General features: G+C 43.8%; 1 protein-coding gene across 4 annotated transcripts in view; it reads right to left on the bottom strand.

Annotated features, from left to right (window-relative positions):
• IFT81 (intraflagellar transport 81) overlaps positions 1–24,389 on the bottom strand; it is a 140,912-nt gene that overhangs the window by 93,228 nt on the left and 23,295 nt on the right. For all 4 annotated transcript variants that reach the window (XM_029620126.1, XM_029620125.1, XM_029620128.1 and 1 more), the window contains 5 exons: positions 13,124–13,304; positions 10,790–10,879; positions 10,142–10,207; positions 9,709–9,819; positions 9,223–9,307 (listed from right to left, as the gene is read on the bottom strand). In XM_029620126.1, the coding sequence (XP_029475986.1) occupies positions 9,223–9,307; positions 9,709–9,819; positions 10,142–10,207; positions 10,790–10,879; positions 13,124–13,304 (533 nt within the window). The remainder of the gene's footprint in view (positions 1–9,222; positions 9,308–9,708; positions 9,820–10,141; positions 10,208–10,789; positions 10,880–13,123; positions 13,305–24,389) is intronic.

The following is a 24,389-nucleotide window of genomic DNA, read 5'->3' as shown; positions in this document are numbered from 1 at the left end:
ACTGGGGGGGGGAGGGATTTAAAATCACAAGCTACAGAAATTAGGCTGGATAAAAAAGGGGCTTTGAATTTAGCTGCTTTGCACAATATTCAGCACTACCTAACCCTCCAAATTTAGCTGGATAAATCCGGCCATGCAAACAGCAGACCTAAACTACTTGCTCAAATTTGGAGCGGCTCCATTCAGCCAGATACTTAGCCACACAGCTAAACTGGGTAAGTGAGGTTCAATACCTGTGCAAAGAAAACCAGGAGAACTTACTCAGTTATTTTACACTCAGCAATTGTTTAAATATCGACCAGTTAGTATTTTTTTAAATTAAGGTGAAGCCTTCTTGGGGTACAGCACTGCTTACATAATACCTTAATGGATGAAAGAGGTATGTTCCTGCAATTTTTCTGTACATTAAAACCCATTATAAACCTGGCGACGGTTCTTAGGGAAAAAAATTGGAAAAGCAAAGATTTTTTTTGTTTATGGTAATATATCAACTCCTAATTTATGCTCATCTTCCTTCTTCTTTTGTTTCATGCTCGTTATCATCTGCTTCATTTCATAAATCTCAATCATCTTTTTCTGGTTTTTGTTCTGGAGCTTTCATTAGCTTGCTTTCCTTAAGAAAAAAATGTATCTGTACACAGCTGCTCTGAATACTTCTTCTCCTCTTCGTACAACTGCCTACAGCAATTGGGCATATCATTTATCCCTCTGGAGACATTTAAGACTCCAGAGTTCACGATTGGGATCATTATCCATGACGATCTGCAAGCCAGCCTCAAAGTGCATAAAAGCTTTAGATGGTTGCTTTGTGTTCAATTGCTCTGGGATGGCTGAAGCATTTACATTCTCCCTCTCCTCTGCAGCTCGCTGTTGTAGCTGTATCAGGTCCTCATTGGACAGATCTTTTCCATGTGACTGTAGAAACGCAACCACATCTGATTCTACAATGTCTTCATATCTAATGTTATCTGCAAGGGTCATTATGTTCTATTCAATGTGAGGACTGAGTTTATTTATTTAAAAATGTATTAACCACTTATCAACCTTTCTAAGCTGCTTCATAATCATAGCAATAAACAACAACTAAAAACATACAAAAATATTTACAAATTAAAATAAATATAAAACAAAAATACATCATAACACTGATAATAATAAAACAAATTTTTTATCGATAGCCATAGGCATCAAATCAACCTCTAACTAGTCCACCCTTCATCAGCTATTGCCAGTCGTATTTAAACTGTCCTATTGACTCAATAATTCTTTCGTGCTCATTATTAAAAGACTTGATCAAAGACTCACTCTCTAAACCAGTCATAAATAGCTGGATTCTATAATATAGTCTGCCCTTGTCATCTATGCCCCTTTGAAACTGAACTACAAAATTTAAAACGACTTAAATTTACATTTCTGATGGATCCTGGACAGCTCAGACACACTCTGGCCACATCTGAGTTCCTCCCAAGATTTAGTGATGTTGTCAATGGTATTCATGACATGGTTTTATGAAAACACTAAGGGGTTGATTCTAAGACCCGCGTGTGCGTTGTTCCTGGTGTATGCACATGGACACGCAGATTTTCTAACACGCCGTTTGCGGGTAACCAACTCGCATGTGTAGGGGGAGGGATTTTAACAAAATACGAGCGGCGACACAATCAGGCCTCCCCCAGTTCCCTCCCAGTCTGCTCCAATTAAGGAGTGGTCTGGGAGGGAACTTTCCTATCCCTAACTCTACCCCCTTCCTACCTCTTCCCCTCTCCTCCCTGATCCCTAACCTAACCCTACCTATAGGAAAATAGGACTTACCTGATAATTTTCATTCCTGTAGTACCAAGGATCAGTCCAGACTGCTGGGTTATGCCTCCCGTCCAGCAGATGGAGTCAGAGAGAAACTGAAAAGGCACCACTGATATACCCTGGTGCGCCCCCTGCGATCCTTCAGTATAATCCATAACAAAGCAGTATGAAAATTAGAAAACTATGGCAAACTCTGTGACTAGATCAAGATAAAGATGAAAAGTATGAACATGTGGAAAACGAGGAAACCATGCAGTCAACCATACAAAAAAGAACAAGTACCCGTAAAAACGGAACCCGAAAAAAAGAACAACAGTTGCGGGACTTTATACTCTTCACTGATATGGGCGGGCGTCTGGACTGATCCTTGGTACTACAGGAATGAAAATTATCAGGTAAGTCCTAATTTTCCTTTCCCTGTACGTACCAGGATCAGTCCAGACTGCTGGGAAGTACCCAAGCTGCCCTAAACGGGGTGGGACCCTGACAGTCCCGCACGAAGCACCCCACTGCCAAAGGAGTCCACCGTCGGAGCGCGCACGTCCAAACGGTAATGTCTCGCAAAGGTGTGCAACGTCTTCCAAGTAGCCGCTCGGCAAATTTCCTGTGAGGAAATAAAACCACTCTCTGTCCAAGACGCCGCCTGGGAGCGCAGAGAATGAGCCTTAAGACCCTCCGGAACGGCGCGACCTTGGGAAATGTAAGTAGAAACAATCGCCTCTTTCAACCAGCGTGCTATCGTAGCTTTCGAAGCTTTATTCCCTTTCTTTGGACCACCCCACAAGACAAACAGATGATCAGACAACCGAAAAGGGTTGGTAACGTCCAGGTACCGCAAGAGCGTCCTTCGAACATCCAACTTGCGAAGTTCCAGTTGCCGCGAAGCCTCCGCTCCGTCAACCGCAAAAGCCGGTAGGTCCACCGTCTGGTTGACGTGAAAAGCGGAAACTACCTTAGGCAAAAACGAGGGAACGGTACGTAGAGAAACCCCCGAATTAGAAATACGGAGAAAAGGCTCCCTACAAGACAACGCCTGAAGTTCCGAGATTCGGCGAGCCGAACAAATAGCGACGAGAAAAACAGTTTTGAGAGTGAGATCCTTGAGAGTAGCCCTTCGTAGGGGTTCAAACGGAGAAGTACAAAGACCCCGGAGAACCAAATTTAAACTCCAAGAAGGACAGATAGGTCGTACCGGGGGTCGCAAATGCTTAACTCCTTTTAAAAATCGTGCAACGTCCGGATGCATGGCAATGGAAATTCCGTCAAGTTTACCGCGGTAACAGCCTAAGGCTGCCACCTGCACACGCAGAGAATTATAAGATAAACCCTTCTTTAGACCCTCTTGCAAAAAAGTCAGAATATGAGACACCGTAGCCTTCCGCGACGGCACCTCCAGACCCTGACACCAGGAGTCAAAAACTCTCCATACCCTGACATAAGCAACCGAGGTAGAGGGTTTACGAGCCTGCAGAAGAGTAGTAATGACCGACTCCGGATATCCTTTCTTTCTCAATTGCCGCCTCTCATAAGCCAAGCCACTAGACAAAAGCGATCGGCCTGGTCGAAAAATACTGGACCCTGCCGAAGGAGCCGAGGCAGATGCCCGAGACGCAAGGGGCCGTCCACGGCTAGATTGATGAGGTCGGCGAACCACGGCCTCCTTGGCCACTCCGGGGCTACGAGAACGACGGGTCCCGTGTGGGATTCTATTCGCCGCAATATTTTCCCCCACCAACGGCCACGGTGGAAACACATACAGAAGAACGTGTGTGGGCCAGGGAAGAACTAGCGCGTCCACGCCCTCCGACCCGTGTTCCCTTCTGCGACTGAAGAAGCGAGCTGCCTTGGCATTCAAACGAGTTGCCATGAGGTCCAACCGTGGAGTTCCCCACCGGCGGCAGATGAGTCTGAGTGCCTCGGGAGATAGTTCCCACTCTCCCGGATCTAGTCGTTGCCTGCTGAGATAGTCTGCTTGAACGTTGTCGACTCCTGCGATGTGAGACGCCGCAATCCGAGACAGGTGCTGCTCTGCCCACACCATCAATTGGCTGGCTTCGGTTGCCACCGGTAGACTCCGTGTACCGCCTTGCCGATTTATATACGCTACCGTGGTTGCGTTGTTGGACAAAACCCGAACTGCTCTGTCCCGAATCAAAGGCAGAAAATGTTGTAGCGCTAGGCGAACCGCCCTTGTTTCCAAACGATTGATAGACCACTTGGTTTGAGAAGGCGTCCAACGTCCCTGAGCGGACTGAGACTGACAGACTGCTCCCCAGTCCGTCAGACTGGCATCGATCGTGACAATAATCCATTGGGGTGGCTCCAAATCGGTACCTTGGAGCAAGTGGACCGGATCCAACCACCACTGCAGACTGGTCCGCGCTGGGGGTAAGAGTGGCAAAGGTATCTGAAACGCTTCCGATTTGGGGTCCCAACGAGACAGAAGGGCCCTCTGTAGCGGCCGCATATGCGCAAAAGACCACGGAACCAAATCCAGAGTGGACGCCATATATCCAAAGACCTGTAAGTAATCCCATACTACTGGCAAGGAAAGGGCGAGGAGACGGCGAACGTGCGCCATCAGCCGCTCCATCCTTGCCCGTGGCAGGAAAACCTTCCCCACTTTGGTATCGAACGAGGCGCCCAGAAATTCCAAATTCTGGGAGGGAATCAGATGGCTCTTGGGGTAATTGACTACCCACCCCAAGGAGTGGAGGCGATGGAGAACTGCCTGAATTGCGTCCTCGCAGAGACGGCGCGATTTCGCCCGAATGAGCCAGTCGTCCAAATAAGGGTGTACCAACACTCCGTCTCTCCGAAGACTCGCCGCCACAACCACCATTACCTTGGTGAACACTCTCGGAGCTGTCGCCAGACCGAACGGAAGAGCGCAGAACTGGAAATGAGATCCCAGGACCATAAAGCGCAGAAATCTTTGATGGAACTCTTGGATTCCTATGTTCAAGTAAGCCTCCGTGAGATCTAAGGAAGCCAAATACTCGCCTTTGTGTACCGCAGCGATGACCGAGCGCAGGGTCTCCATCCGAAACCGCGGTATGCGCAAAGCCCTGTTGACCCGCTTGAGATCCAGAATCGGCCGGAACGTGCCCTCCTTTTTGGGAACGATGAAATAGATGGAATAACGGCCTGTGCGCTGTTCGGCGGGCGGCACTGGCACTATCGCTCCCAGCTCCTGTAACCGCTCCAGGGTCTGAGCAATTCGTTGTTGCTTTACCAGAGAACCGCTGGGAGAGATTAGAAACAAATCGCGCAGGGGTTTTGCAAAATCTAAGGCGTATCCGTGAGAGATAATGTCGAGGACCCATTGGTCCGTGGTAATTGTGGCCCATTCCTCCCGAAAGTAAGAGAGTCGTCCTCCGACCTCCGGGACGGAGGAATGGACCGGCGTCCCTTCATTGAGCCGCTTTAGAGGTGGCGAAGGTATGAGACGCCCCTGCGCGGGCCGGCCTTCTACCACGAAAGGAAGGAGTCCATGACTGGGAGCGCGTAGATGGCTGCCTTGTAGCAAAGGAGGAGCCCCTCCCCGATCGAAAACGTCGCTGCCCGCGAAATCGTCCGCGAAAAGTACCCGAAGGGCGAAAAAATCTAGGCCTGTCCTCTGGTAACTTGAACACCTTATTCTCCCCCAAAGACCGGATAAGGTCTTCTAACTCGGTGCCAAATAACAGTTTTCCCCGAAAAGGAAAGGAACCGAGTTGGGCCTTGGAGGAAGAATCTGCTGCCCAGTGACGCAGCCAGAGTAACCTCCGAGCCGACACTGCCGAAGACATAGACCGGGCCGAAGTGCGGAGGAGGTCATAGAAGGCATCTGCGGCGTAAGCCACCGCAGACTCTATGCGGTTTGCCTGCTCTGCTTCATCCGGAGGCAGATCCTGAGATGTCAACATCTGTTGTACCCAGCGAAGGGTAGCCCTTTGTACCATGCAACTGCAAACTGCCGCCCGTACTCCCAAGGCTGACACCTCAAAGATGCGTTTAAGCAACGTCTCCAACTTCCGATCTTGAAGATCCCTAAGGGCCGTACCCCCTGTTACGGGAATGGTGGTATGTTTCGCCATGGCAGTGACCGCCGAATCCACCCTTGGCACCCTAAGGAGCTCCAAGGATTCAGTAGGGAGAGGGTAAAGCTTATCCATAGCCCGGCTGACTCTAAGAGTTGCCTCCGGATTATCCCATTCCCGGGACACAAGCTGAAACAGTTTATTGTGAAAAGGAAAAGCATGCGCGGGAGTGCGGAGCCCATCCAATTCAAAATCCCCTGGCTGGGCATTTGAGTCTATCTGGGATATTGGAATCTTTAGTTCCCTAAGGACATGAGTAATCAACGGATCCAATTCCTCCTTATGAAATAACCGGAGAATCTGAGGATCATCTCCCTCAACCGGGTCAACAGGGTCCGTACCCCCCACGTCCGTATCAGGATCCGGAGGGGACGGAGCCTGTGAAAGGGGAACCGGAGCTGCAGACTGTGGTTTTGGAGGGGGAGCCGGAGAAGCCTGCTGCGGGGGTTTAGGAGGAGCCGGAGCTGGACCCCCCAAGCCAAAGAGACCTGTAGAAACTCTTCCCTGTTTAGCTGGGCCAGGATTACCCTGATCCCATTCCGTTTCGGCTTCCATATACGCCTTATGGAGCAAAAGAACAAATTGTGAGGTAAAGGGATGAGGTCTTTTCAAGGAACCTCCTTTTGCTCCCCCAGGTGGCAAATCTGGCCCGCGGGGGCTAAGGTCCGGCGGGGACAGGTCCTCCCCTTCTTCGGAGGAAATCGCGTCGCCATCGAGCTCATTTAAAATGGCCGCCGAATTTTCCAAAATGGCCGCCGCCCCCGGAATCGGCAGCGAGGACTGCCGAGATCTGCCCGACGCTGCCCTTGCACCAGTCCGAGGGGAAGGGGAGCCCCCGGCCGCGGCTGGCCCCCGCGAGGAGCCCTCACCCCCGGGAAGCAAAGGCCCTCGCGGGAGAGCAGGCGGCCGTGATCCCCACACACCGCACAAACAGTTCCTCGGGGCATTTTTTTTTTTTTTTTTTTAAGAAAATCCAAAAACGGCGCGAACAAGGGCTGGGTGACAAGCCACCCCTTCCGGAGACCACAGTGAGTACAGCCGGCTGGGACCAAATTACCTCGTTTTTTTTTTTTTGTTTTTTTGTTTTTTTTTTATTGAGAGCGCTGCCACCGGCAGCTAAGCAAATTACCTCACAAACAATTTATTAGTGGAGCCGGTAGGGGGTGTAGTGCACCCGGCTAAACTTTTTCTCCGAGGAATTAAACTTCTCAGGAGTCGGAAAGGGAGAGTGACCAGCCCACCGATTAATTCTCCCCTCCTCTCACTGGGTAGGGCTGAAAGAAACCCCGGGAAAAGGCTGTAGGGCAGTGCCCTGCCTTGCCTGCTACGGCTCCTATTAGCAATACCAAATTAGCAGTACCTCATTAGGTACAAAATAGTACCTTGATCCAGTCACAGGATTTCTCCTATATACTAATCAAACCTGATAGGGAAACCCCTTCACAAGTCAATTTACAGGAGATCAGGACCGCAAGGTTATGCTCTCTCATCTGCTGGAGTCAGAGATATACTGAAGGATCGCAGGGGGCGCACCAGGGTATATCAGTGGTGCCTTTTCAGTTTCTCTCTGACTCCATCTGCTGGACGGGAGGCATAACCCAGCAGTCTGGACTGATCCTGGTACGTACAGGGAACCCTAATTTTTTTTTATTTTAATACTTACTGTTCCTGGCAGCAGAAGTAAACTCTGCACGCCAGCCGCCTGCTGGTACGCGCTTTTCCAGGACAGCAGCTAATCGCGCTGTCCTGGCCCATCCCTTTTGCAGGGCCCAGAACTTCAGTGCGTAATGGGAGGTGCCTGTTGTAAAATGTGCGCAGTACGTGCAACGGACTGGGTCCATTCTAAAATGTGCACGGTATGCTCAAGGCCTGGCCATTCTCGTAACTTCCGTTTTTATGTGCGTGGCACTGTAAAATCAGGCCGTAATTGTTGGCTTAACCACTCCATCAGTTCTTTTTATGAATTGCAGAAATGTTTGTGGCTATTGCTTCTTGAGCCATAGGATGGGTTCAGTTCTGTTGTGTTCTTGGGGAGGCAAACAGCCTTCACATTGTCAGACAAATGCTCGAGGCATTGTCTCAATGTTTCTCAACCTTTTGAATGCCAAGGACTGGCTAGCTACCTTCCTTAAATTATGTGGACTAGTTGTGCTGATAAGTGGGGAAGAGGAGGGAATAGTGATATATTTTTTTAACTTGATCAATGCAAATAGATATTATCTGTGCTTATTTCAGTTTCCCAAAACAATATTGCTTTGTCCTATCTACACATATCTTCTTTCTCACGGATGACACCATGCTGAATACTGCAAAGATTATTTAAAAAGAACAGATTGTAGGCTTGGATAATTGCCATTCATAGCACGGCCAATCTTGGGAAGATGTCTATTTTTATTGCTAAATGCCTAACATACCAATCAGATAAAAGTGTGCAGATTTCCAAATACAATATAGACATGTCAAAGGACTGACCCAGTGGCAGTGTTGTGCACTGCCATGCAGAATCCTTGGCTTTGATTCCTCAGTCAGGACTTTCATTTCTTGGGCCAGCTAGGCCTGAGGATGCTGCGGAGGCAACACTCACAGCCCCTGGGGGAAGGGAGATTCAATCACTATGGCTGGATTTAGGGCCCATGGTTGTGGGGTTCCTGAAGGAGCCTGGTGCATGGTTACTGGCAGAGGACTGTTGTTGTGATGATTGGGCTAAGTGAGTTGGGAGGGGTCTTAAAACAGGGGAAAAATCTCTCTGTGTAGCTGTGAATGAAGGCTCATACTTCAGATCCCAGCCCCATTTCTAAGCTTAAAGAACAAAATGAGGAGGAGGAAGCTGCTGGCTCCCCCCCACCCTTTCCCAAATAAAACAACAGACACCAGAGGCTATTTGTAGTTACAAGGCTCTGAGGCAATGTGAGATAATTAGAAAGATGATAGCCAGTAAAATTAAAGTAAAGCAAAAGAAATGATAAATACAGGCACTTTTCATTTTTATGCCTTCGTAAAACACTGGGAAAGCAATTTGTTGAAAAGACACATTAACCGACTTTGCCAAGAGGCTATAAAAATACAGAAATGAACACCCCTAAAGACATTATACCTGTTTATACCTATTTAAGAAACAGGGCCTGATTTGTTGAAAGTTTCTATAAAAGCATAAAATAGGAGAAACCCAGGGAAATCACAAACAAGTTTACAGTAAATCATCTCTCGTTAGACTATTGATTGTTTTTCAGATGGAACATAACACTGACAGTTTTCACTTCCATATGCTCCAACCTCAGTCCCTTCTGCCATGTAACCATATTAGAAAAGACACTGATTGCCATTACTTTGCACTCACTTTCAGGCTTGGCATCTGCTGCTGCATGGCGAATATCCTTCAGCTGCTGCTGTGCTCTCTGCAACCTCTGCTCTGCATGGAAGAGCTGAAAAACAGCATTAACTGGGATATTTGGGGAGAAACCATGGTCTAGAGGGAGCATTCTGGAATGTGACACTGGGGAGGGGGGATTCAGATTAATATCTTTTATGCATTAGCGCATTCACAGAGGTAATGCCCATTACTTTTCCAAAGAAAGAACTGTTTCACACATCTATACTGGGTGAAAAATAATTCTAATTTATGCAAGATAAATGATTTTTTTGGACCAAATCAGAATTGATTTCTAAGAATAAAAGAAATCTGCCTAGAAATCAGTGTCCTACTTTTAATAATATATTAGGGTCCATTCAACCTCATGCCAACCTACTAGAGAAAAAACACTTTCCCTATTCATGGAACTTATAGGCCTCTCTCTTTCCCCAAATCAGTAAGAATGCAAAATACCTGATTTTTCTGCTCCTGTTTCTGTTGCGCTATATATTCCTCTCGTTCTTTTTCTACCCGGAGCTGTCTTGCCATTTCAAGCATTCGTTGATAATTCTGCACTGTCTCCACCTTCAGCACATGAATAAGAAGTGCATGCATGTTAGCTCTGGGTCTTGAAGAAATAAATTGGCAGGAGCTAGTGTCACAGAAACCCACTTAACATTTCCTTTTCATATACACAACTATTAACTGATGACAGCAAGGCACTGGACTCAAGGTCCTTAAAAATGTGGGCTTCCTGCCCAGGGAGATTCCCTTCCTATCAATTAGTTATTTGACTCCTTTCTTGAATATGCAACATGGTCATCTTAATCCCTGTTTGCATTCCTAGCCGCATGATGCAGCCAAGAATTATGACATTGAAATTTCACAGTATCAATTCTTTCGTTACCCTTTTTCTAAGACGCTCTACTCTCTTGAGGAGTTGATCTTTCTCTTCTTCCATTGCACTGATATCCTAAAAAGCATAACGAGAACAGTAATTTGATGACATATGGGTTCATCAATGTGTACATGTATCTATCGCTAGGAGGAGATGTTTTCTAATACCCAGAACCATGACTCAGCCAATCTGAGTGATGTGACATTTATAATGTCACATGAATGTGAATTCTAACCAGTACTGTGCCAAAGTTTGCTTTCTATGAAAGCAGCAGCTTGTCAGCCTACACAGCTTCAATTTTTTTCCAATATATTGGTTAAAAGTTCTATAAGAAATACATTTTCTTTTGTGTGCGTTTTTCTTGTGCTTGATCCTGGTAGCTCCTTCATCCCTCAGGCCCAAATGTATACGATGTACAACCAGCAAGTAACTTTCACCTAAGACAAAATTTGCTTTAGCAGAGATATAAACCATCAGAAGTGCAGGAGTTAAAATATCTCAATTAACTTTTCAGAATAAATCTGCAAATGGTTACAATAGCGTGGTCCTAAATTTGAGAATTATGGAGGGAAAAAAAAAACCAAACAAGAGGCCTAGATATATTTTAAACAAAATAAATAAAAAAAAGCTTTCAAAGTTACAGGGGATGCTTTTTACCCTTCTTATTTCTGCAGTAGAAAATCCAGACATCTTGAGCTGCTCACACTCTTTGTGCAAGTTTTTAAAGCCTTCCATTAAATCTTCATACTGCAAAAGCCAAGCAAAGAACTGCTTAGCAAATTAAATTCCACAATGTTTCTAGATTTATTAATACATAAATGCGATAAAACACTTCATCAAAGCAAAATAATGAAGTCTTAGTCTAACACATTTGTATTCCACTAGTAAAGTCAGTATTTCCATTAAATCAACAAACCAAACTTCCTGTAATGTACAATTTAATTATTTTAATAGATGATTATTTATCATAGCTCCCATCATGGTAATGGAGTTCTCTAGGCAGAAATCTGCCCACATTAGAGGCACTGTGACACTTCTTCCTGCTCCTTTGGGTTTCCAGAGCCAGGGCAGGGATCTGGCACCTTGAGCGTTCATGGTGCAGATCCCAGTGATTTTTCAAACACACTCTACCCCTGCCAATGTATCAAATCTGCTTCTTCAGCAAAACTATAGTCATGGGCCCTGAACCTGGACAATCTAGGGAGCTGAAGATCTGACTTAAGGCTCAAGCTGGGGACCTTCTGCACTGCCTCTTTAGCTCTTCTTAATCTACAATTTGAAATGAAGAATAAGTAGGATTCCATAAAAGTAAGGATCTTTTAACCTCAAATATCGAGAGATATTTAAACTCTAATTTCAGTTTATATCTTCATTACCAGAATCTGTGTCTGACAATAATTTTATCTTGTACAGATTCATACAGACACACAATCTCAAAACACCCCAAAGTTGCCAGTATGGTCGGTACTATAAAACATCTTCATTTTACTGTTTACTAATTTATGTAAAGAAGCAAATTAACAGAAAAAAACAATTTTATAAGCTGTAGAGTACCATATTGTGAATGAGAGAACAGGAAAGATACAGGCTCCAACAACCTGTTCAACTGATCACTATATTTATAATACTGACAAATACAACATGTACCTTGATATATTGTATATGTCTGATCTGAAAACTAATTTCAAATGAACTTGAGAGAAGCTAAAGATGTGTCTCTAGATTTTAACCTTTGCTTGGACTGTTGGAGTAACCTAGTGGTTAGAGCATCAGGCTATTAACCAGGGAAGCCAGGGTACAAATCCATTGCCTCAGGTAGCTTATAAGCCCTTTGGGGACAGGGAAATACCAAAAGTGCCTGAAAAGGTAGAATATAAATCAGTGGTATTCAATCCCAGCCCTCAACGGCCACTGACAGGTTGGATTTTTAGGATATCCCTAATTTATTTATTTTAAAATATTTCTTACCCATGTCCTCCAAGGTTCGGGACAGGGAACGAAATAACATACACAGTACAAACAGTACATTATGCAAACAATGGAGGCAGTGTGCATGCAAATCTATCTCATGCATATTCATTAGGGCTCGCCTGAAAACCCGACCTGTTGGCGGCCCTCGAGGGCTGGGAGCGAATACCACTGATATCAGGGCTAGATTTAAGATTATGGTGGTGGAAAATTGTGCACCCGGAAATATGACAGCAGCAGTGTTCCTGTTTTTGGGCACCTTCAGTATTTGGCACCCAATGCTTGTGCCTATGCCTAACTTTGGCCCTGACCAATATAAATCATATATAAATAAATAAGCTGTCTAATAGCTGTGAGGTCTTCTCTCTCATAGCTAGTAGGGCTCCTTGATGTTCTGAAGCCCTGAATGCATATAAAGCCATCAGTTTTGGCAACAGGATCTACACATGTATGTATGTATATAGGGAAGAACCTTTATGACCTTCTACAACCAGCTGAACTTTCATAATTGGTGGCTGCAAAGCCAGAAACACAGAGAATGTCTATTGTCTGATAATCTCTTTCCCAATGAAATCCTTGGTTTGTTCTTTAATTATCCTTTCCCTTTTGTCCACGCAAAATATAATCAAAACACCAGTTCCAAGGGTTTTCCTACTGTTTAAAACTGGCAGTTAATGATCTGGTCAGGCACGGGGGGTAATTTTCAAAAGGATTCATGCGTGTAAAAGTAGCACATACCATAGCAATTTTCAAAAAACCCATTTCGCACGTAAAAACTTGTAAATTCTTCTGAATATTACCACCATGGGGTATAGCAATGATATTTTCAACATGATCCATTTATCTAACTACAAATACAAACCATACAGAAATTAACTTAAAAATGTAAATGTGCAGGACATGAAATTGAAAGCAAATTCCTATAAAACCACTTTAGCTTCTACTTCAGCAGCAAATACATCTAGTTTATTTTCAGCAAAAAATGAATTAGAATGTAGTAAAGAAAGTAAATTAAAATGTAACCTGTTTATTGGTATCAGCCACTGTATCATCTTGCAGAAACTCAGCAGGAACTTCTAGTTTTACTAAAAACCGTGCGAGATATGCTCTTTTCTTTAACTCATTAGTTTTCTGAAGGAGCCAGTGTAATACTGGGTGAACCACAGGTTTACTTCCCACAACTAATCCCTGACGAAAGGTACTCCTAAAAAAAGATAAAGAGCCACCTTACTTTGCGTTTAAAAATCAAGCTCAACTTATCAGCAGCAAGCACAAATTAGCGTACAATGTTTCATTGTTTTACAGAAGCATTTGAAACAAGGCAAACTGTACTATATTTGCTATTTCCTTTAACATCTTTAGAATAGGAAAAATATTAAAATGCAGGTACAATGAATGAGTACTACCACAGGATGCCTAAGAAAACTGAGTCAAAGGCCAAGAGTAGGTACAGATATAATAGAATGTTTTGGATTCTGAAAAAGGGAATGATGGCAAAATTAATGCTACAGCACACATCATTAGCCAGCACACTGCACTTGTTTCTAAGGTAATTTAAAAAAACCCCATAAAAACCCCCAAAGATGTTCCACTCAGAACTAATATTGACTTCTTACTGGGACACATGCACCAGGGCACAACTTTAGTGGTCACGAGGGCCAGCCAACGCCGCTTAATTTCCCTTCCTTGAGTCCTGACAGATCAGTCCAGATAAATGGAAATACACTTGTTCACTGCTAAGTTGAGGCAGACAACTTTTGCCTTCTTTTTCTGATGTCAGCCTATATATTCTGGGATAGAAGGGTGCACAGTCAGTAGCCTATTGCCTTAGCTCACTTTCCCTGTATTACTGTACTTTGCTCCTCCTTTATTCACTATCTACGAGAGTTAAAAAAGGCAAAAGAGAAAAGAGAAAAGAAAATAAGCTCACATATTTAACCAGATGACAAACAGGTTATTTTTTTCTTCCTTCTCTGGTATCCCATTTGCTTCTTTCCTGTGAAGAAAGGGTTAATTTTTACATTATAGCTACCGGTATATATATTTTTTTAATTCACCACCAAGAACTTCAATGATGAGAGAAGTAAGCCTGTCCTCCCTATTTCTTAATTAAATTTTTCTTCCTTCCTATTTTTCATAGGAAGAGAGAAAGAGAAAAAAGATACAAGAAACATAATTCTTCCTATTAATTATCTCCTCTGGGGAGGGTTCAGGACTGGTCTGTCAGGACTCAAGGAAACAAAATTAACCAGCAAGCATAAATTTCACCTTCCTCTTTGTCCTGCAGACCAATCCAAACAAATGGGACATGTCCAAGCAGTGCCAATCCCAGGTGGGACGAGGCCTCAATGGCCCCTAAAACCTTTCTACCAAAGGCTGCCTCCTCTTTTTTTTCTAGCCTATAATGCTTTACAAATGAACATACAGAGGATCACATAGCTGCCCTGTGGAAACACTAGAACATAAGAAATTTCCATGCTGGGTCAGACCAAGGGTCCATCAAGCCCAGCATCTTGTTTCCAACAGAGGCCAAACCAGGCCACAAGAACCTGGCAAGTACCCAAACACTAAGAAGATCCCATGCTACTGATGCCAGTAACAGCAAAGGCAATTCCCTAAGTCAACTTGATTATTAGCAATTAATGGACTTCTTCTTGAACTTATTCAAACCTTTTTTGAACCCAGATTTTATTTATTTTTTATTTCAGATTTTTATATACCGGCATTCGAGACAGAAGTCACATCGTGCTGGTTCACATAAAACAGGGGTGCATAGTAAACATAACTATAACAATGGTGTTGAAAAGGCAGTTACATATAACAGGGTAATAAGAACTTGGCTGAGAAGGAAGAGAAAGGAAAGGTTATTAAATTCACACAGGTAAACGATAGAAGATAAGGATGACCATGGTGTATTTGGAGATTAGTTAACCGAGTTGGAGATTAGTTAACCATGTTGGAGATTAGTTAACCATGGTATAGTTGGAGATAAGGGGTGGCTTGGAGGTGTTCTATCAATTGGCGTCCGGGAAAGCTTGTGTGAATATCCAGGTCTTTAGTCTTTTTTTGAAAGTTGAGATGCATGGTTCTGTTCTGAGATTTGAGGGGATGGAGTTCCATAAAGGTGGAATGGCTGTAGAGAAAGCCCGGTCTCTTAGTGTGCAGTGTCTGGTGGATTTGGACGGAGGTACCTGTAGCGATCCCCTGTATGCATCTCTTGTCGGTCTTGACGAATTGTGTAGTCGGAGCGGGATCTGTAGGTCAATGGGAGCCAGTTGGTTGATGTTTTTGTATGTGGTAAGAATGGCCTTGTATATTATTCTAAAGTGTATAGGTAGCCAATGGAGGCTCTTTAGAATGGGGGTTATGTGGTCCCTTCTCCTGGTATTTGTCAGAATTCGTGCAGCTGCATTTTGCACCATCTGAAGCGGTTTGGTGTATGAAGCGGGAAGGCCAAGTAGGATGGCGTTACAATAGTCTAATTTTGAAAAAATGATTGCTTGTAGAATGGTTCTGAAATCTTGGGCATGGAAAAGTGGTCTAATTCTTTTCAGCACTTGTAGTTGGTAGAAACAGTCTTTGGTGGTTTTGTTAATAGTGGCTTTGAAATTCAGGCGATTATCAATTAAGACTCCTAGGTCTCTCACTTGTGTGATTGTTGGCGTGGCTTGTTGTGCAGAGGTGATGGTGCTGTTTTCTGAGGCGATGAGCAGGAGTTCAGTTTTGCCAGAATTTAATACCAGGTTTAGGCTGGTGAGGAGGAGTTTAATTTTTTGAAGGCATGTATCCCAGTAAGCCAGAGTTTTTGCGAAGAAATCCTTAATGGGTATCAGGACCTGGATATCGTCCGCGTAAAGGAAGTGTTTGAGGTTGAGGTCGGTGAGAAGTTGGCATAACGGTATAAGGTAAATGTTAAATAAAGTAGGAGACAGGGAAGACCCCTGTGGGACTCCTACTGACGATGGGTGTTGAGAGGATTCTTTGTTCTGTATCTTTACCTTGTATCCTCTATTGCTGAGAAATGATATGAACCAAGATAGAGCTGTGCCTGAGATACCTATGGAGGCTAACTGGGTAATGAGTAATGAATGATTAACGGTGTCAAAGGCTGAAGAAAGGTCCAGTAGGATCAGTAAGAAGGCTTGACCTTTATCGAGGCTCAGGATGAGGTGATCCGTTAAGGAAATGAGTAGGGACTCCGTGCTTAGTGTTTTGCGGAAACCGTATTGTGATGGGAAAAGGAGGTTGTTTTCTTCAATGTAGTTTGAGAGTCGGGTGTTCACCAATTTCTCCATAATCTTGGCTATGAAGGGGAGGTTGGCGATTGGACGGTAGTTGTTTGGGTCATTAGGATCTAGATTAGGTTTCCTGAGTAGTGGTTTGAGAGAGGCCAATTTTAGGTCATCTGGGTAAGATCCTTGCGTTATTGAGCAATTTATGATGTCTGACAGGGATTTGGAGATGGAGTCAGGAATTGATAGAAGCAATTTCGAAGGGATGTGGTCCGAAGGGTGAGAAGATGGTTTCATTTTCCGTAGTATACCTTGGATCTCAATGGAAGAGGTGAGTTCCAGTTCTTCTAAGCGTGAATTTTTGAAGGCGGTCTGAGGTGGTGTTGAAGTAGAAGCGGTGTTAGGGGGCAGTTGAGTTAGAAGTTTGCTGATTTTGTTGTTGAAAAATAGCGCTAGTTCTTCCGCTTTAGATTTGGCTTGGTTGAGAGTGATTTCTGATGGGTTTATTTGAGTGAGGTTAGAGACGTAGCTAAAGAGGGCTTTAGCGTTGAAGATTAGGTGGTGGATCTTGGATGCGTAGTAGTTCCTCTTGGATCTTAATGTATTGGATTTGTATTGGTGAAGAGTTAATTTATAGGTAGATAGAGTGATGGTGCATGGGTTTTTGCGCCATTTAGCCTCATTTTGTCTTAGCAGTAGTTTAAGCTTTCTTAGTTCTAGTGTAAACAGATACACTAGTTCTAGTGTAAACAGATACACTAATTGCACTAACCACATCCTCTGGCAACAAATTCCAGAGCTTAATTGTGCATTGAGTGAAAAAGAATTTTCTCCGATTAGTCTTAAATGTGCTACTTGCTAACTTCATGGAGTGCCCCCTAGTCCTTCTATTATCCGAAAGTGTAAATAACTGATTCGCATATAGTCATTCAAGACCTCTCATGATTTTAAAGACTTCTATCATATCATAGCTTGTAGTTCTGCCCATATCGTGGCCTAGGATCTCCTCGAATGGGCCTTTAATTTGGGTGGTACTTGTCTGCCTTCCCTAATATAGGTCAATATAATCACTTCCTTGATCTATTTTGTAATTAATGCTTTGGATGCCACCTGGCCCTTTCTTTGCCCCCAAACAAGACAAACAGTCTGTCAGACTTCCTAAAATCATTTGTAACCTTAAGATATTGCAACAGAGCTCTCCTAATATCCAGTAGATTCAGGATTTTCTTCGTTCCAACACACTCTGATCTCCTGAATGCTAGAAGATATATCTCTTGGTTGACATGGAACTCCGGCACTACCTTAGGTAGAAAGGCTGGGACTGTGCAGATTGTGACCCTATCCTCGTAGAATGTCAAGTAGGCATCCCTATATGACAGTGCCTGGAGCTCCAGCACTGGAGTATTTGCAAATTGCCACCAAAAATACTGTCTTCAACATCAAGTCCTTTACTGATATTTATCTTAGGGGCTCAAATGGTGCTTTTGTTAAGGCCCTCAACATCAGGTTAATGTCCCATGCTGGTACTACTTTCCAAATTAGGGGACACACTGTCACAGATACTGGGACTTGGCGATCAGAGCTTCCACCAGAGGGAAATGGGTTTACTTGGAGAGGCAGGGTGGAGACATGATCGCAAGGTCAAGAGCTGGAAAGTCACCAGGAGAAACACATGGATCCAGCCATCACGGTCCACCATTCTGCAAAGTGTCCTTGAATTCATTGGCCAAGAAGGGAACATAAAGTAGTTCATCCATCAGCCATGGCTGAATCAGCAAATCTATCCCTTCTGAGCTTTTTATTCTGGTTTGGCTGAAAAATTTTCTAACCTTGGCATTCTGATGGGTCACCAAGATGTCCCAACGGGGCTGCCCCCAAGCTTCTACTATGCTCACAAATGTTTTCTTGGATAGCTCCCACTCTCCTAGATCCAGTGTGTGCCGACAGAGGTAGTGTGCCTGACATTTTTCTGTTCCTGCTATATGACTCAGCATGAACCCTTCTAGGTAGACTTCTGCTCACCTCATTAGGCTTCCTATCTCCTTCTCTAAGTGTGGACTCTGAGTGGCCCTTTTCTGTTCACATATGGTACTGCCATTGTACTGTCCGATAGCACTCTTACAGCATTTCTCTTCCCCCTGGGGAGAAAGCTGTTAGGTGCCAGCCTGATCACTCTTATCTCTAGCTGATTTATCATCAAAGAGACTTCCCTTACTGACCACTTGCCCTTGACATCTGCCGTCAACATCATACATGTCGGCAGATCCAAACTTATCCCTGCTAACAAACTGACATTGTTCAAGCACCACAGTAGGCTCTTCCTGGTCTCTGCTGGTAGAATAAGCCTCTTCTCATAACTCTGATGCTGTGGGGACCACTATTATAATGCCTTTTGCAAAGGATGCATGTGTGCCCTCACCCAGGGTATCAGATCTATGGCAGCTGCCACTGATCCTAGCACTTGCAGGTAGACTTCCTTCTTGCTACCAATTTCTTCACCTGGGCCTGCAGCTTTGAGATCCTCTCCCGAATCATGAAAGCCTTCTCTTACTTTGTATTAAACATGCCCCAACTCTTGGACTTGTTCACTACCCACCCCAATGCCTCCAAGAGCTGTTTCATCCTCAAGGTGAACTGCTTGCTTTCTAGCTTCAACTTGGTCCTCACCAATTAGTCATCCAAAAAGGGTTACACCAGAATCCTTTCCTTCCTTAACATAGCTGCCACCATTACCATAACTATGGTAAAAGGTATGTGGCATCATGTACAGACCAAAAGGCATGGCCTTGAATTGATAGTGGTTCCCTAGGACTGAGAACTTCAGATACCTCTGGTGTGCTTCCCTGATGGGGATATTCTGATATGTTTTTGCTAAATCTAGAGTGGTAAGGAACTCCCTTTGCCTTACTGCTCCCATCATTGAACTCAATGTTTCCATCCTGAAAGTATCTGTTCACTCTTTTTAGATGTAATACCGGGCGAAACATGCCTTCTTTTTTTGGAAGTACAAAGTAAAGCAAATAACATCCCCTTCCTACCTTGGACTAGGGGACTGATATTACTACTTCCAGGTGGAGCAGTTTCACTACTGTTGACTGCATGGCTTTCTTCATTTCGGATCTGTCTGGAATAAGGGCAGCCAGTTTAAGGGCACAGCCCTGCTAAATAACCTCCAGGATCCACTCCTTGTTAAACCTTGTTAGTCAATTGCCTACCGGAGGAAATGAGAAGTGAACCCGAAAAACTTCATTTTGAATCTCTAAGAGTTCCCATCCCTCGGAAGGCTGCTTCCCCTCTATCTTGAAAAATTGGCCTAACTTGGGTCCTCCACTCTTGTGGATATGAACCCCCTAACTGGCTTATATTGCCTTATTTGCTACCCCTCAGCCTCAGTTTTCTGGCAATCTCTGAGGTTTAGAATCTCCTAGATTCTTTACCAGTTTTTCTAGATCTTCCCCAAACAATAATAAGTGGCCTTTAAAGGGTAGCCTGCTTAAAAGAATCTTGGAGGGTGAGTTAGTTGCCCACTGTGCCATAATCATTGCAGCTACTTGCTTTGATGATGTCTTAATTAGAAAGTATCTGCCACAAATGCTGCCCCTGACTCTACCTTGGCAGTTTCTATATCTACATCAGTGTCTACTTCACTTTTACCTACATACCCTTGCTGTAACCATTTCACCATTGCTCTCACTATTTATCCATCACATATCGCCACCACAGAGACAGGCTGGCCAACTCAAAAGACCTCTTTAGAACTGTGCATCCTTGAGGGCTGCGCCTCCAACTGGAATCATTGTTTTCTTCATCACTGTTGTGACCAAAGCATCTACTTTTGGAACTTTAAATAATGTATCTCCTTTTGCTGCAGTGTATATAATCTTCTCATTGTATTCCTGACCCTCAGGGCCATGTCTGAGGCCACACATTGCAGCATGATCATTTCCCTGATAACTGAAGGGGAAGCCCTGGCTAGTTTCTTAATTGCCATGAGGATCCGATCCTCATGATACTTATCCTCTTAAGTTTAATGATTGTTCTAATTTTTACTATAATTGCAGCCAGTTTCTCCTTTCTATAAAGCTTCACTGCAATATTGTTGCCTTCTTGTAAGTTACCTTCATCATGCGACTCCTCCCCTGAACCCTGAGGATTTCTCAAGTCAAGTGCTGTGACTCTGAGAACTATAGGTCAAGAGGGAGGGACTCTGTCAAAAATCTGGGGAACGGATTACTTCTCTCCCCAGTCAGGGCCTTTTAGCCCTTCTCCTTAGGGGTGCATGGGGGCCACTCCAGAGCCTGTTTTCAATCACGGCCTTAGTTTTCATCTCTCCGTATGTCTATGAAATCCATTTCTTCTTCACTGTCTTCTAGGCCTGGATCCCCATCATTGCCTGCCTGAATTAGGTCTACCTTGGCGCCGATGCAATATAATGCGCTCAGCCCAGCGCACAGCCTGACACGTGTTTTGGACACACTAGAATAACTCCCGAGGCAATAATGGGATTAGCGTGTCCAAACCAGTGCGTAACTAAAAGCGCTCATCGCATGTAAATGTAAGGTAGATGAGGCTATTAGCTATTACCCCTATGCAAAACATCACTGTACGCCCGGAGCACATTTTAACATGCAAAAATTAACACCAGCCCCGGAGCTGGCGTTAAGTATTGAAGCGCCCCAAAGCGCCCCAGAAAAGCAAAAAATACTGCTCTTCTGTGGTTCTTCCTACTTAATATCGTTGTGATAGTAAGAGGAACCACAGAAAGCAGCATCAGGGAAAAAAAAAAAAAAAAGTCTTGATGGTGGTCAGGTTAGGAAAACGGACTCTCAATTTACAAGTGTCCAGTTTCCTAACCCGTGGCTGTGCACGGGTTAGGAAAATGGATGCTTGTAAATTGAGTGCCTGTTTTCCTTTTTTTTTTCAAAATTAAGGAGTTTTATTAAGGTTCACATAGCAAAATTACAGATAAAAGAATACCAGAAATGGCAATTATTGACATAACAATCCTTCCACGTTGATACAAGTATATCACAGGACTGAACAAGCAAAGCATACAAAATAACCAAGAGAACAATTATTAGAAAAAATAAAGCATAAAAATCATTTATGCCATTTATTGTTCTCCCCAGAATAGCAATTGCATGGAAGCATATAAAAAAACCCAGTAATCTACAAGTTCGTACTGAATCTTAAGAATTTCAACGGAGTCAACCTAACCCATATTCAATAACTATCTAACCCTTCCCGCACCCATCTAATATGGATCAGTAAGCGACACACTGAGAAGAAAATAGCAACGTAACAATACAAAAGGCCCATCAGTAAGGAGGAAAGATGAGAAAGCAGTCACCGGGTTTCAGCCACAGACTGTTACCATAGGATATAGGGAGATCAGACCTGTTCAAACTGGTACATATATTTGTTTTTAGCAGCAGTGATTTTGTTCAAACAATACACTTGTTCCAATCTATGTTTAGTGTCATGGAACCGTGGAACCCTAGTGTCGCACCAGTACTTGGCGATATCGCATCGGGCAGCAACACAAATGTGACATACTAGCAATCTCATATATTTATTTCCTTGAGAGATGGGAACATTAAGTAGAGCATGTTGAGGGAGCACAGTGATATGAGATCAAAAGAAAACCTGTATCCATTTGATTACCTCCCCCCCAATAAGCTTGGATAAATTTACAGTCCCACCATAAATGAAAAAAGGAACCAAACCCATGTCAACCCTTCCAGGACACATCAGGAAAAGAAGGAATCATCTTATGTACTCTAGCAGGTGTCATACCAGCGGTATAGGACCTTGTAACCATTTTCAATAATACTATAGCTTGAAGATGGGAAGCCGCATAGTACAAGGCCAAATTAGGTACTCCCAAACCTCCCCTCATTTCGGATAAAAATAAAACCCACCTAGCTACCTTGGGTGGCTTACCCTGCCATGTTGTGTGCCTCTGCCCACTGAAACAAATCGAAATAGCCCCCCATTAATCTTGAGGCAGGCCCTAGGATTAGCATATAAGCCAATTGAGAAAAAATCCCCCTAACTACATTTTCCCCAGGGTTTTAAATAAGAAGGGCCTATGGACTAAATCAAATGCTCTCTCGGCATCTACAGAGAGGAATAGAGACGGAATACTGTGTTTTTTCCCCCACCACATTATGACCCTGATCATAATATGAAAAGGAAATTGTGAGCCACACAGGAGCATGGTCAGACCACATTACTGACTCAATACTGGTCTCTAAGACTCTATTAACAATCCCCTTATCAACCAAAAAAAAACTCTAGGTGAGAATAGGATTGACGTGAGCATAAAAAAATATGAAATTCCAAGAACTAGGATTGTGAGACCTCCAGACATCTATTAAATTCCCCTGAGATAGTAATAATTTTAAAGCAGCCCTGGAAGAACTAGAACCATTACTGTGGCTCGAAGAGTTATCAAGAGCAGGATTCAGGGTAACATTAAAATCTCCCCCATTAGTAAAAAACCTTCGGCCTTTATCTGTAGAAGAGCTATTAGGGAATTGAAAAAGGCCTCCTGTTGGGAATTAGGGGCATAAACACTAACTAAAGTATAAAGTTCCCCATCTATGTTGACAACCAGAATAAAATATCTCCCCCCAGGATCAGAGATATAGGATTTATACTAAAAAATAACATCCTTACTTATCAAAATACCTACCCCAGTGTACTTCGCTAGAGGTGAGCTAACTGCCCAAAATCAGTTTGGGAATCTATCAGAGCATATCAAAGAGTCGTAGCTATGCTTAAGATGCATCTCTTGCAAGTACAAATGCAGCTTGGAGCCTATATAAAGGAGATGTCGTTATCGAAGAATATTGAGGCCCTGTACATTCAATGATACAGCCTTAAAAGAAGTCATAGTAGAAAAGAAAAAAAAAGAATATAAGTTGTATTTATAGTTATATTTATATGTGATATGTTAAGAAAATATATGTTAAGAAACGCTGTTTAATGTAACGCCTTTATTGCGACAGTTATTGTTCTATGTAAACCGACCTGATTCGATACTTGTATTGAGAATGTCGGTATATAAAAATCCGAAATAAATAAATAAATAATATAGAGAGCTACACCCAACCACCCCACAGCTGCACAGAATATCTCTCCTTCCCCTCCATCTGCAAAAGACAAAATCTCCACAAAGAATGTCCTCCCCACTTCCATATCGGCCAGTGAAAAAACTGTGAGATGGCAAAGCCTATAGCAGAAGTGCCCCCTATGGATCCATATCAGAAAAAGAAAAACAAAATAACCCTTCTCCCTCTCCCCCCCCCCCCACCCACCAATCCTTCCCCTTTCAAGATTTGCTGGTACCTAGCCACAAATCCAGAATAACCATAGGAGGAACAGACATGTGGAGCTACCAGCTTCTCCGTCAAGCAGGTCATGTAAGCACAACAGAGACTGTTTTGACAGTGAACCTTATAAATTTAGGCATATATATGGAGACTATAAATGATCAGCGAAACTTAGAAAAGCATTACAAGTCCCATAAAAAAAGAGAATGTTACCAAAATAACAAAATATAAAGAAAACAGAACCAGCCTCCCCACCAGAGTGTTAGGAAAACGGGCGCTCAATGAGAGCGCCCATTTTCTATGCGCTCGTATTGCATATGCCCCCTTGTGTTCAGTGTTGGCTTTGCTGCCCCAGTCAGAGGTCCTTTTCCTTGGCTGCTGTCCCTCCCCCAGGACTTCCTGCTGTGCAGGTGTTGGCTCCTGCCCCCAAAACACACCTTTTGTGGTTATCCCACTACTCCGACTTTCCACCTCTCCTGTTCCTTTTCATACCTGCTTCTCTCTAGAGGCCTGGCATGTATCACACCACATGCAGAAATAGCCTACTATTGAGCTCTGCTTGTGATTTCCACAGATGAGGCATTTTCTACCTCTCTCCACCATCGCTCTGTGAGGTTTTGAAGGTGCTTCTCCCGTAGTGTTTCTCAGTTGCTTGCCTCCTTTGTTTTTGGCTCAGCACTATGTGGGCAAGAAATAAAGTCCTGCCAGTCCCAAATGGGA

This window comes from Rhinatrema bivittatum, chromosome 11, assembly GCF_901001135.1.
Source record: "Rhinatrema bivittatum chromosome 11, aRhiBiv1.1, whole genome shotgun sequence".
Lineage (NCBI taxonomy): Eukaryota > Metazoa > Chordata > Amphibia > Gymnophiona > Rhinatrematidae > Rhinatrema > Rhinatrema bivittatum.
The sequence above is the reverse complement of the archived record's forward strand: the minus strand, read 5'-3'. Positions and strand labels throughout refer to the sequence as shown.